Source organism: Physeter macrocephalus, chromosome 14, assembly GCF_002837175.3.
Source record: "Physeter macrocephalus isolate SW-GA chromosome 14, ASM283717v5, whole genome shotgun sequence".
In the NCBI taxonomy this organism is placed as follows: domain Eukaryota; kingdom Metazoa; phylum Chordata; class Mammalia; order Artiodactyla; family Physeteridae; genus Physeter; species Physeter macrocephalus.
This window is the reverse complement of record NC_041227.1, coordinates 112,768,754-112,782,817: the sequence shown is the minus strand read 5'-3', so window position 1 is coordinate 112,782,817 and position 14,064 is coordinate 112,768,754. Positions and strand designations below refer to the sequence as shown.

The 14,064-nt window shown below is 56.8% G+C and overlaps 1 protein-coding gene across 1 annotated transcript; it reads right to left on the bottom strand.

The window, feature by feature from the left end:
* Positions 1-3,028: 3,028 nt before the first annotated feature.
* DLX3 (distal-less homeobox 3) lies at positions 3,029-8,193 on the bottom strand. Its single transcript, XM_024130017.2, has 3 exons — positions 7,651-8,193; positions 6,458-6,648; positions 3,029-4,863 (listed from the first exon to the last, which is right to left on the bottom strand). The coding sequence occupies exons 1-3, from the start codon at positions 7,973-7,975 to the stop codon at positions 4,516-4,518; spliced, it is 864 nt and encodes a 287-aa protein (XP_023985785.1). The 5' UTR covers positions 7,976-8,193; the 3' UTR covers positions 3,029-4,515.
* Positions 8,194-14,064: the final 5,871 nt, after the last annotated feature.

The window sequence follows — 14,064 nt, the reverse complement described above, 5'->3', positions numbered from 1 at the left end:
TCTGACAACGCATCCAGTCCCTCTGACTGCGTCAGGTTTGCCCAGCTGGGGGCCTGTCCAGGGTGGGCCCTGCTTCTGGCCATGGAGCTCGTCTCCCAGGCCTGTGCCTCCCTTCCCCAGGCTTCACTCATCTGTGGTACCAGCTCCTAGAACAGTGCGTGGAATAGAGCAGGCGCTCAATAAATATTGGTTGAATCCTTTTTGGAGTGCACCTAGAGATCGATCGGTGGATCGACAGATGTGGTAAGTGCAGCCAGGGTCCTGGGTCTGAATCAGGCACATTGAGGGTGGGATGGGGCAGGAGGCTAGGTGGGCAGTAAGCCCCATGTCCCCTGTCACCATCGTCAACAGCAACTCTGATACACCAAGCAGTACGCACCATATGCTGGGTGCCTTGTGAAGCGTTTTACACATATTATCCATTTAGTCCTTGCAACAACTACCTGCCAGGCAGGTAGCATTATTCCTATGTTACAGATGAGAAAACTGAGGCTTAGAAAGGTTAAGTGACTTGCCCAAGATCACACAGTCGTAAAGTAGTGGAGGCAGGACTGACTCCAGGTCAGCTGACTCCAGCGTGCACATTCCTGACTACAGCATTAAGCTTTTCCAAGGATCAGCCCTGGGGAAGAAGCCCAGCCCCTCCCGCCTCCACTTCTCCCAGGGAAGAACTCAGGGAGGAGGGCTGGAGGGTTGGGGTGGGCACAGCTGCCCAGCTCTCTGACACTCTGCCCTGGTGCCTTAGTAACCTGAGCTGCAGAAAAGCCCATGAAGAGCACCCATTCTCCAGACAGACCAGGGTTCAAATCCCAGCATTGCCATGTATTAGTTATGTGAACTTGACAGAGATTGGACCTCTCTGAGCCTCAGCTTCCCCATCTGAAAATTGAGTACTATACCACCCCCCTCCCTGGCTGTTGCGAGGATAACATGCAAAGTGCCTGGCATAGAGTAGGAGTTTAGCAAATCCAGCCCTTATTAAGGTTGGGAGAACAGTGATCCTCAGGGCAGACTGGGGTTCCCTCGCCCCCCTCTTCTTCCCTGAAGGTTGTCACGAGGCAACGGGTGTAGTCAAGAAGCACCTGGCAGAAGATGGGCTCAGCTGCCCCACCTAGGCACTCTGCCAGGTCCCCCACCCAAGTCCCTGTCCTCGTGGCTCTCCCACCCACCAGGGCTGGTGAAGAGGGCCACCTGCCTGGCCTGGAGGTGAGGAGAGGAGGAAGGGGAGGTGAGGGGCGGGGCTGACCCTGAGGGAGGTCACCCGGGCAGTTAATCCAGCCTGACAGAGCACGGATGAGCAGGGAGGAATTAGGGAGCTTACAACATCCTTTCATCCCACAGCAGCCCGCCCCGCCAGCCTGCCCGCCCAGCCTCCCTCCTTCCTTCCTCTCTCTTTCTGCCCTTTTTTCCCCTCTCCCTCCCTTTGCTGGCAGCCCAGTCCTAATAAAATGCAGTGTCTCCAGCAAGTCTGCCCGGCTGCCGCCTCGCTGCTCCTGCCTGCACGCAGCCCTCAACCCAAACTGCTCAGCTCAGCCCCGCCTGGCAGCTGCCACTTAACCCTTGCCAGCCTGGCTGGCGTCCGTGGGCTGGAGGCCCTCCTCCCTTCCACCACCCTCGGGCGTGGTGGGAGGGGAGGCCTATTTTCTGAGAGGCAGAAGGGTGAGGTGAGGGCTGGAGGGCCCCCACGTTCTGGAGCCCTGCTGTTCCACAAGGCCCTTCTGTCTTCTGCCTTCTTATCCTTATTCTGCTTTGTGCCTCACCGTAGCCACAGAGGCCAAAAGGGTGGGGATTGTTGTTCCCATTTGACAGATGAGGAAACTGAGATTCTGACAGAGAGGTTCCAGGCTAAGCTGGGTCACCTTGGCTGCCGGGTGGTGTTGTTGACTCTCCATCCTAGACTTTTTCCAGTACAGGGAGCTGCGTATACCTGCGTGTGTGTGTGTGTGTGTGTGTGAGTGTGTGTGTGAGTGTGTGTGTGTGAGTGTGTGTGTGAGTGTGTGTGAGTGTGTGTGTGTGTGAGTGTGTGTGTGTGTGTGTGTGTGACGCTCGGGTGACTTGAGCAATGTGTGTGTACACCTGTGTACCCCTTGGAATGTACGATTTGTATATTTGTGTGATGCTACCATGTCTCAGGTGTGCGTTTGGGTCTGTGTACTGGCCTCAGAGGGCAACACGTTTGCCTGAGGTGGGAGTCCGTGTATGTGTGATGGTAGAGAGATGCGTTTCTTGGTACGTGTGTGTATAAGCGAGAGAGGTGGCTTCACAAGCGTGTGCATGCACTCATGCTGTCTCCCATCTGTGCCAAGATGTTTGTGCACGCTCACACTCCTCCGTTCCTGCTGCCACCTCCAGCTCTCTGTCCCCAGAGTCTCGGAGTCTGGCAGCTGGAAGAGGAGGGTGGCGGCACTGCTGGCGCAGGCTGGCAGCCACAGCAGCAAGAGGGCTCTGAGTCAGGGCCCAAGCACTCCCAGGGAAGGTCAATGTGGAAACCCCTGTCTGTTTCCGTGGTCCAGCCTGGATCCCAGTGGCCTGGGGTCCCTGCCAGCTGTGGGAGCAGTGGTGTTCCCCCTGCCTGAGGCCTCACCCTCACCCCCAGCTGAAAGGGATAGACAGGAGGGTGAGGGGCCAGGGCATGGAGGCAGGCGGTTTACACGCGTGTGCAAGCGTGTCTGCGTGTGAGCCCAAGATCAAAGAGCAGCCCTGAGGTGACCCGGTGGCAGTGGCAGAGGGCTGCTGGCTGGCAGGGGATGCCAAGCCACCAAGCAGAGTGGAGTCAGGGGGGCCAAGGGCTGGGAGCCTCCACTACCCAGACCGTGGGGGCAGCCATGGGGTCAGGAGCACCTAATACCCGAGGCCAGGCTCGGCCCAGTCCTTGAGCCCAGAGCCCCAGCAGTAGGTGCCCAGGGCTCTGACTCCCCCAGGAGACTCTGGAGGCTCAGAGGGCTTTCCCCACCAAACACCTTCCCCAACTCCCGGCCCTCCGCCGAGAGCTGCCTGCCTCTAGCCTCCAGTTCAAAGAGCTCAGTGGTTATTTTCTTCTTTTTTATTAATGTTATATATAAAGATGGGTCCAATAAGATAGCAGAAATGAGAAGGCCGGGAGGGGGTGGGACTTGGCTTCGTTCCTCTACCCCTGGGGTGGGACTCTTGGAGATCCACCACGTCTCTCCTCTCGCCTGCGCCTCCCACAAACCCAAATCCAGCCGGAGCCCACATCTGCTTCTCTCAGCTCACGACGCACAGGCAGGTACATCCAGGAGGAAAGGGCCACATAAATAGGAAACCACAGTAGGGAGGAGGCTGCTTCTCTCTGTTGCTTTAAAAAAAATACATACTATATATATAGCTACAGTCTTCTACCTCTCCTTTTCTTCGATGTCCTACCACATCAGGGGTGGAGGAAAGTTAGCTCTGGGGGGCGTCTGGGCCAGGAAGGGGCAGTGCCACTGACCCTTCAGACAGCCACCCCTCACCCCTAAAGGCACCGAGTTATAACCCTTCCCCTGTGCCCCGTGCACCTCACCCGACATTCTCCGTCTTGGCGGGAATTATCTGTTTCCAAGGCCACCGGAAAGGGGGTGTTTGGGGGTTTGTCTTGCCTTGGAGATTTGGGGTTTGGCGCCAACACTGCCAACTTACTGGAGGAGAGGAATAGGTGGGGTGCAGGCAAGCAGAGGCACCCATGCAGGGGAGATTGGTCCTATCTGTTAACAATGCCCTTTGTCTTCCTATTTTTCCACAGCTTTTGAAACCAAAGTTGTGCAAAGTCCTGTACATGGAAGAAGAAATGGGTCCTCGGGAAGGATGCCTGGGATCCACCCCTCCTCTCCGACCAAAGCGGGGGAGGGGAGGTGCTCCTTGAGTTCTCTCTAAAGCCACAAATATTAAAAGCTTCCCTTACTTGGGGGCTTTTCTTTGGTTTAACCCTCAAACCCTAAATGAGGGCTAAAAGTTCAGGGCGGGGCTCGTTGAGGTCCCCACCCTGCGTCCCAGTCTCAAGGTTCAATGTCTTTTTGGCAGAGGGAATGCTCAGTTAAGGGGCAGCCCAGGTCCCCGTGGCAGGAGCTTAGGCCTGGCAGGTCCCAGAATCCACAGTGCCTGGTGCCCCAGCCCAGGCCTGACCTGAAGACGCTCCACGGTGTCCCCAGTGCCCAAGGAATCCAGTCTAGGGACTCGGTACTAAGTTTTAGAATCTGGAAGGTGATGAGCCATTTAAAGCCAATCCAGGCTCTTGGAGCAGAAGGGAAACAGCTGTCCCAGCTGGAGTGAAGTTCCCAGACATCTGGAGGGGCACCCCAGTGTCTAGGCAGGGGAAGGGAAATTCAGGGGGCATCCTTGGTCCATGCAAATTTCATCTGGAAGCTCTTGGGTCCCTGGAGGAAGGGGCAAGGGAAGGGGGAAAAGGGGTGTCCTTTCCCCTGTGCTCCTCGATGATTCCTGAGTGTCGGCCAGGACGGAGGCGCCTTCTGCTTGGTCCTGGGGTTCCTTCGTGAGAGGTTCAGGCCAGGTGGGTGCTCAGTACACAGCCCCAGGGTTGGGCGGGGGCCCGGGGGAGGCATGGTGCAGGGCGGCTGGTTGAGGTGGCGGCTGCTGTAAGTGGGGTCCACTCAGGTTCTGTGCATGGTACCAGGAGTTGGTGGGGTCGTCCAGGTAGCTGGGGGAAGCACTGTACGGGAGCGGCGGGGGCAGCTGGCTGCGGGCAGGGGCTGGAGTAGAGTGGGAAGAGGTGTCCCAGAGGGCGGGTGACGGTGGTGAGTTGCAGGCCATGGAATCACTGTTATTGGGGCTGTGCTCCAGGGGCGCCTCCCCGTTCTTGTACAGCTTCTTGAATTTGGAGCGGCGGTTCTGGAACCAGATTTTCACCTGCCCCAGAGGAGAAAGGGGGAGCCAGTTACCCTCGCAGAACGCTGAGTGAAAACCCGTCAGGGAGCGCAGCCTAGAGAGGGCAAGGCCAGCACCCACCGTCACACAAGACCCAGGCAAAACCCAGGCACCCGAACCCCCAGGCCAGCATCTTTTTTCTGTCAGGGACAGAACTTCGGCCAGGAACTTCTGACTGCCTAGGTCCAAATTTTGCTCTGCCACGTACTAAGCGTGTGACCTTGGGCAAGTCACTTAACCTCTCTGGTTCTTGCTTTCCTCATCTACAAAATGGGGATGATGGCAGCACTATTACCTACCTCATAGCGTTATTATGATGCTCAAATAAGTTAAGACAAATAAAGAACTCAGAACAGCCAGCCATACTACTGACATAGTAAGCACTGAATAAAAGGCAGCCCAGGTGGGAGATGGGCGGTTTGCGGTATTTTGTTCACATCGGAAACCCATAAACAGAGGTGCACAGATACACGAAGACAAATGCACACCCCCATAAGCATCTCCATGCGCGGCAACGTACGCACTCACAGCTTCACACGCGAGACACCAGGCCATAAAGATACACACATGCACAGATACAGCCAGATAAACACCCTGCAAACGTGAGCACCCACGTTCACACACCTCGGGAGCCCTCCAGGGCTGGCTAATGGGGGTGACCTGGGGACTCAAGAGCAGGTGAGCCATGATTCCCCAAATTTCCCTTGGGGTTTCTCCCCCTCCCCCTGCTGCTCTCCACCCCATGACTGGTACAAACAATGAATCAGCTCATCACCGGGTGACCCAGATTCCCGGCGGACCAGGCCCCACGCAGCCGCAACCCAGGCCCGCCTGTCAACACCTGTGTAGGGAGCCAGGCGTCCGCCACTCCTCCCCTGAGCAGTGACAGGCTGCTGGGGGCTTTAGGGACAGACTGGGGGTGGGGGGAGTCCCAGCTCTGAGTTCCTGTCTCCCTTTGTGGGGAATCTCTGTTCTTGGCTCCCGGCACACACGAAGGGGTGGAGAATTTGGGTGCTGAGCAGGAATGCAGTCTTTTGATACAAGCACACATTTTTGTACATGCACTCACCCCTGTGCCCAGTCAAGTACATCTGCCTTGCCATCTATAAGCACAGTGACCCTTGAAAGGTCTCACTCCTTAAGTGTGCTTTCCCACATGTACACAGATCCATTAGCTTGTGTGCAAATACACATGAATAACCGTATATGTACACCTCTTACACACACGTGCCTAGCCTGGGGGGAGACACGGTGTAGACTCCTATCAGTGACCAACCCTGTGAGTGACCCACACTGTTGGGGGCCTGTGGGAGCTGGCGATTCTGGGGTACAGGGAGGACACCTCTCCTTGTGAGAGACTCAGTCGCACAGGTTCACAAATATGCACGCCTGTACACGTGCTAATGCACAAACTTCCAACAGAGGTTGAGATCTGGGGGCCCCTCCACCCACAGGCAAGGGTTTCAAGGCCCTGAGGGGAACTTAAGAGGCCATCTAGGCTCAGCAGCGCCTGGGGAGTCCCGGGTCCCGCGGGGCCCCACCGAGTCCTCGCGGCCCTCGACCGCCCACCACTGACCTGCGTCTGCGTGAGGCCCAGCTGCGCGGCCAGCTCGGCGCGCTCGGGCAGCGCCAGGTACTGGGCCTTCTGGAAGCGGCGCTGCAGGGCGGCTAGCTGGTAGCTGGAGTAGATCGTGCGCGGCTTTCGGACCTTCTTGGGCTTCCCGTTCACCATGCGCACCTCGGCTTCCGGTTCCTCCTTCACGGACACTGCGGGCAACGCACGGGGCAGTGGGCGGCTCAGCCTCGGCCTGCGACCCACCCTCCGGCCCACCTACTCACCCCGGGACTTCCCGGCTGCTCGCTCCGCCGCCGGCGCCCCGGGTGGGAGCTGCGGCCGCAGTGCCGGGCCGGCGGCCGCCCGCGACGCGGCGCTCCCCCGCTCCCAGCTCCGCGCCCCCAGAGCGCGGTCCCGGCGCCAAGCTACCACCGGACGCGCACGGCCGCCGCCTCGCTCTCCGCAGCTCCCGCCACCGTCTGCCGCCGCCCTGTCACCCGCACCACGCCGTCGGTCGCTTCTCTCCCTCTTTCCCTTCCGTCCTCCCTTCCTTATTGTTCTTTAAACTTTTTATTTTAGAATAGTTTTAGATTTTCAGAAAAGTTGCAGACACATCAGACTCCCTTCTTTCCTTCCTTCGCCCTTTCTTCTCTTCCTTTCTTGTGTCCTTTCTCTCACTGTGTCTCTCCACTTTTACGCTGACTCCACTTTTCTCTTTTTCAGTTTCTCCACTCTCCGCTGCTGCTTCCTTCCCCGTTCCGGTAATTCTGAGGGGTCTCTCTCCGTGTTCCCCTCACCTTTCGCCCTCCCCCCCAGCCCAGATCCAAAGCGGGGTCGCAGAGCTTCCAGCGCCCGCTGCCTACCCGCCAGCCCTCTACAGCCCGACGGAGGACCGCCTGCTGAAGTGCCCGGAAAGCACCTGGAGCAGGAGGTTCTCTGACATCCACAGCCCCTGCGTCCTCGCCTCGCTCACCCGGATCCTCACCCAGGACCACGGCGCCCCGCACGCACCACGCCCCGAAGGCGCGCAGTCTCGGGACTGGAAGGTCGCCTGTCCCTTCTGGGGGTCATCTAGCCCACCTTCTCTAACTTCGGACAGTACATGTCTTACCCGGGGCGCGTCCCTAGATTTCGGCTCCAATTCCTCGCCTTTCTCTCGCTCGCTCGGGAACCTCCCCGTGTCTCCCACTCTCCCGCGACCCCGTGGTCCTCACCTGGGTCCTGCGCGGGCAGTGGCTGTTCCCGGTAGGCTCCGTATTGCCGGTAGGAGGTTCCGTAGGTATACTCGGACTTGGGCGAATACGCGCCCGTGCCTGCAAGCCCGTTGAGGTTGAACTGGTGGTGGTAGGTGTAGGGGTTCACGGTCTGGCCATAGGGCTGGCCCGAGTAGTAGTCGTGCTGGGGAGCGCTGTAGTAGCCCAGGTCAGTGACGGAAGACTCCGGCAGGGTGGGCGAGTCCTTGGAACCCGCATGGCAGCTGAGTGAGCTGGAGATATCGGTGAGGATGCTGCTGAGCTTGCGATCGAAGGAGCCACTCATCCTGGCGGGCGCCGCGCCACCCCCCGGGCTGGCCTCGGCCGGAGCGCCGGTACGGGCCGCAGCGCGGGGGAGGCGGAGGAGACGAGGCGGGGGTGCGTGTCAGGAGGGCGAGGGGAGGGCCCGGCAGCGTCTCTGGGGAGGGTCGGCCGAGGGGCGCTTAGACCATCGCCGGTCTTCCGGCGGTCGCGGCGCGCCTCTCGTCGCGTCCCAAGCCACAGTCAAATGCTGCCAGCTCCGCCCGGCCAGCCGGTTATAGACTCAATAGTGGAGTCGCAGAGGGAGGCCCCAGCGCTCTGATTGGTTGCAAGTCTTGCCTTCCAGGCAAAACATGCTCTTGAGCTCTTTCGTTCCTCTCTCTCCCTCTCTCTCTCTCCCTCTCTCTCTCATTCTTTGTTGTTACCCAACACACACACACACACACACACACACTCACACAGACCCCTCTGTTCTTCCTCCTGTGGATCCCTCCCTCAGCCCAGATAAACCCCCAGTGTCTCTGAAGGAAAGAGTGGGAGGAGGGTGTCTATCTGTAGAGTCCCCAGGATCCTTCAGTCTGTCTGTCTCTCTGGCTGTGGGTGGAAGGTGGGCTCAGGTGCGACAGAGAAGGAGGGGAATTTGCCTATTGGGTGTTTGCGGAGGGAGGTGGTCCAAGGTGTGTGTGTGGGGGGGAAATGACAGGCAGATAAACATGCCCAAAGTAGAAGGACCCAGGGCTCATGATAATGTTCTAATTTCTTTTAAAATCAGAAGAAAGGAGAACATTTTAGGTTGAAGAAAAAAATGGTTGAGTGTATATTAATATATTTATTGTCTTTACAGCAATGCAGTCATAAAGTGTAATTTTAAAAATATATTCTTAATGGAGGAAGGGGCCCATCAGGCAAAAGTGCCTTGGGCCTATGAAAGTCATCACTGGGTCCAGGGAGGGTCCTATTGGAGAGGGCCTGGTAGGCAGGTGTGTGGATGAGGGGCTTATGGAGAGGGTGGAGGTGCACAGCCTGTGTGTAGCGATGTTACAGTTATCTCCAAAACTTTCAGAGATGGCCTAGGCTTGCTGGAGGGAACAGGGAACCTGGGGTCCCCATGAGGATGGGTGGGACACAGGCTGGATATCTGTGTGCTTCGGTAAGTTTGGGGGCAGATTCTGTGTATCTGGGACAGCACTGGGGGAGTGTGGACATTTTTAGAGATCGGGTGTAGGGGACGGGTGTACTTGAGGTGTGTGACGTGAGGATTTCAAGTGTTCCGCGGTAGATACAGAGTTCATTTACATGCAGAGAATGTATGTGAGTGCAGGAGTGTGAGTGTGAGAAAGTGTACCAGTGTAGATGGGGGCGCTGTAAGCAGTGTGAGTGGAGGACCATGGGATGGGGTGTCTGTGTGTGAATGTGTAGTTGTAAACCTATGTACATAAAACTCTCAGCACCTTCCCTATCTCTGGTAGTTGGGAACCATGATGCTCCACTGAACCCCCTCCCCCCAAGAAGCTCTGAAGAAGAGGCTCTGCTCCCTGGGGACCCCCACCTCCTAGTTCTGTCTGGCCCACAAGGCCAGGCCTCTAGGGCATCCAAATTGTTCCCAACGCTTTAGCCCATTTATCCATTCCACTCTCAATTCTGTTCTCCGCCTTTCTTGGTGGGGGGAGGGGGAGCTCCTCCAAATATCATTTCCTAGCCGCATATAACGTTCACGCAGGGCTCCCGGTCAATTCTTCTCCTGTCCCCTTTCCCTGCCTGGCCGGCTGACGCGTCCCAGGGACACGCAGTGCCAGCGCGCCACCTTCTGGTAAGTCCTGGCCTCTGCGGCCTTCCCAAGTCTCGCCCAGCCCCGAGGAAGGGTCTCCTTCATAGACTCTGTCCGGTAGAGAAGCGTGCAGGGGACTCTCTGCCCCTTGCCAAAGTCAGACAGCCAGGGCGGGCTGCCAGGGTTCTAAGGGCTTTGAGAGCTGCCGTTGGCTGAGACAGAGGACCACAGTCCGCGGGCCGAGGGGCAGGAGTGCCCGCCAGGTCCAGGTGGCTCCAGGGAGGCGTGGGAAAGGTGGGGGTGGGGGGCGGGCTAGGGGAGAGCTATCTGTCTATCTCCGCGCCCCCCACCCCCCGGCGCCATTCCGCCGCTCCGAGCCCGTGGCGGGGCGAGTTACCACCCGCTCTAGATGCCCTCTGTTCTGTTGCCAAGAGGGCGCCTAGAGAGCCCGCGGCGCTGGGGGCAGGAAGGGCACTGGGCAGGCCGGCTCCCCCTCCCAGGATGAGAGCGGGGGAGGCTGGCAGGGCCTGCTTTGGAGCCCCCAGCTCTCCAAAGCGTCGGATAAGCCCCTTCTCGGGGGCTCACTCATTCATCCATCCATCAACTGAGACAGAGAAGGGCCAGGTAATTCAGAGAAAGCAGAGTCCATCTTCCTCACGAGGTTCTCACAGAGGCCTCGCTCTCTTCCCTCCTCACTGCCGCTCCTGAGTAAAGTGAAGGAGCACTGGGCTGGGAGTCCGGAATCCCAGAATCATGAAAGGGTGGTGGTGATGGTGGGTTATGTTAGGATAATTTCTATGCTGCATTCTGCTCTGAAAGTCCAAGAGTTCTAGAAGTGGATTAAAACTGCAGCATTAGGGACTTAAGTGAGCAATTAAACAATTGTTTGGTAATGTGAGGTTAGTGTCTGGTGCCCCATTGCCTTCTGTGCTCCAGGACACCAGGGACTGCATCTGTCCAGTTCACTACTACCTTCCAGTTACCTAGGGCAGGTCCTGGCACACACCACCTCAGTGTTCAGTAGATGTCTGTTGAATAAATAACTGAGACCCCCTAATACTGGAGAGGGGCTGAATCATCTTGGCTGGGTATGCTTGCGGGGTTAGGAAAAGGGGCGGCATGGAGCAGGCACCGGCGTCAAGCGGTCCCACTCTAGCGTAGGAGCAGGAACAGCTTCCCAGATGGGGCCATATGGCCCCAAAGGGGTCTGTCGGGCCAGCAGGACTGGAGCCACCAGACACTGGGCTGGCACCTGCCAGCTCAGGGTGGCAAGGTTGCCAGAGGATACAGTGGGACCAGTGCCACCCACTGCACCTCGCCTGAGCCAACAAGATGAGCAGGTGTCAGTCTGGCTAGAGTCCTGCCCCTGGTGGAGGGGTGATGGAGGGCAGTCAGTCAGGTGCCTCTGGGAGGCTGGGGGGAGGGAGAAAGGGCAGTGCTGGCCAATGCCCAGGTCAGAGTCCATTGCCCACCCTCTCTCTGGCATGAGAACAGGTACCTTGTTGAAGCAAGCTGTTCCCTGAAGCCTAAGTATTATGCCACCTGGGCACGGCCACAGCAACTGGGCTCACAGGGTGCCAGGTCTGAGGGGAGGAACTTAGGAAGGAGGACAGAAGCAGAGGGTGAGCCGGCCAGCACTTGCTCTCTTCATTGCCTGGTGAGCTGGCGCCATCTAGTGGTCACTGTGAGGAGGTGAGTCCAGCTCTACTGGGGAGACCTGGGAAGCGGGTCACCTGTGGGATCCCACCATCATACCCAGCAGGAATGTTATCTTTACTTATTGTAGGAGCCCTATCAACACTAAATATTCACTTTCATCATCACCTTGCCTTACTCTGCAGCTGCTGCCTCTCCCTCCTCCCACCCATCCTTGTCCAGCCAGTGGCTCCTTCCTCTAGGTTTCTCATTAATAAATCAAAAAGTGGATTATTAGATGGCCTCTGAGGTCCCTTCAAGCTCTGATGTTCTAAGATTTTTAATTCTAGAACTCTTGTCTCTTAAGGGGGAAACTCCCCCTACCTTTTCACCAACTCCCTTGGAGATCCACCCCAGGCCTTCAGCACTTTGGAGCCTGGATGTTTTTCTTCTTTCTGGGGCCCTTCATCCATCCATCAAATCCTTCCTGAGCTTCTACCATACTAGGTTCTGGGGATGGAGTAGTGAACAAGGCACACACAATGGCCTCCTCCACGGAGCCCAAGGTTTAGTGGGGGAAGCGGATACACGTGCAGCCAGTTTCACTACAGTGAGTGTAGTATGTGCTGGGATGGGGGTAGCACACGCTGCTGTGACAGCCCAAGGGGGCCCAAACCCTTTGTGGAGGTGGGAGGATATCTGAGCTGAGGCTTGAAGGATGTGTGGGCCTCGGCCAGGTAAAGCAGGGATGAGGGGATGGAGAGGGTTCCCGGCCAAGGGAAAAACCTGTGCAAAGGCTAGTGGGACTTCCTGGGGCATAGCGCTGGGGCTGGAGTGGAGTCAGAGCCCCAGAACACAGAGCCCCTGGCACTCCAGAGCAGGAGGGTGGGCTTTATCTGGAGGCTTTAGGAAATCACTGAAATTTTTTAACCAGGGGAGATGGGATTTTCATTCCAGAAGGGTCTCTCTGGCAGCTGTGTGGGGTTGACTCAGAAGGACAAGATTGGAGGCTGGGAGGCCGCTGCAGAAGCACAGGAGAGGGGTGAGCTGGGTCTGGGTTAAGGAAGAGGCAGTGGAGGTGAAGAGAAGTGGGTGAATTTGAGACGGTTAGAAGGTAGAGTGATAGTGCTTGGCTGCGAATGACAAGGAGCGGGGAACAGGGGGGAATAACGTTCAACTTCTGACTTGGGCAACTGCGTGGAAAGTTGGGACCATTCTCTGAGAGAAAGAACACCAGGGAGAGGGGGTGCTTGATGGGGAAGAGGATGTGTCCTGTTTTTGTCGACTTCTCATTGGAGTATAAAATTTATGCAGAAAAGTGCACAAACCACAATCAGTGATTTGCACAAACCAAACATGGCTGTGTAACTAGCACCCAGGGTGAGTACCAGGTTGAGAAACATTACCGGCACTCAGATGCCCCCTCCTGTTCCCTTCAGCTACTGCTCCCCAAGGTCTTAACTCCTAGCACCACAGCTCAGTTTTGCATATAATTGGAAGTGTACAGTGTGTACTCCTTCATGTCTGGCTTCTTTTGCTCAACATAATGTTTGTGAGATTTATCCATATTGTTGGATATATCATTCATTTTCAGTACTGTAGGCGGGTATTCTAGCATATGAATGTGCCAACATTTATTTATCTGTTCTACTGTTGATGGGCATTTGGATAGTTTCCAATTTGGCGTCCCCATGAAGAGTGCTCCTGTGAGCGTTCTCGTACATGTGCTTTGGTGCACATATGTATACACTGTTGTTGGACACGAGGAGTGGGATTGTGAGCCACGGCGTGGGCGTGCATTCTCCTTTAGAAGATTCTGCCAAGTAGTTCTCCAAAGTGATTGTGCCATCAGCTCCATTTTTTATTTATTTATTTATTTTTTTTTTTCCGGTACGCGGGCCTCTCACTGTCGTGGCCTCTCCCGTTGCGGAGCACAGGCTCCGGACGCGCAGGCTCAGCGGCCATGGCTCACGGGCCCAGCTGCTCCGCGGCATGTGGGATCTTCCCGGACCGGGGCACGAACCCGTGTCCCCTGCATCGGCAGGCGGACTCTCAACCACTGTGCCACCAGGGAAGCCCCATCAGCTCCATTTTGATCATGCTGACTCTGTTTCTGAGACATCTAGGAGGAGCTGTCCAGCAGGCAGTTGGCTACATGGATCTGAACAATCAGTAAAGAAGCTGGGATTGGAGATATAAACTGGGGGCTTGGGACAACTTGTGGTAAGTGAAGTTCGATGGCATGGGTCTGATGGTCCAGGACAGGGGGGTGGAGAGAGAACAGAGGGTCGAGGGTCTCAGGGCAGCACCTGTGAGAGAGTGACCAGAGAATGTGAGGCAATGCAGAGGGAGGTGGCCCTAAGTTTGTGGGGGGCTGGGAGAGTGTTTCAAGGAGGACAGAGTGGTCAGCAAAGTCAAATCCTGCTGTGAACGGCCAGATGGGGACTGAGATGTGCCCACGGGGTGACATCTCAAGGAGGCATTTGGTGATATCAAGGAAAAGTGGGTTCAGGGGAAGGGAAGTTTATGGCCAGCTGAAGGGTAAGTGGGAGGGAGGGTGTGCAGAGAGCAGGTGAAGTTTGACTCTGAAAGGAAGAAGAATGGAGAGGGTGGTGGCTGGAGGGCATTTGGCACATGGAGAGGGGTGTCTGTGTGCTTTAAATGGGAGGAAGTCTGTTTAGAAGTCAATTACAGCAGCCAGTAGAGGGGAC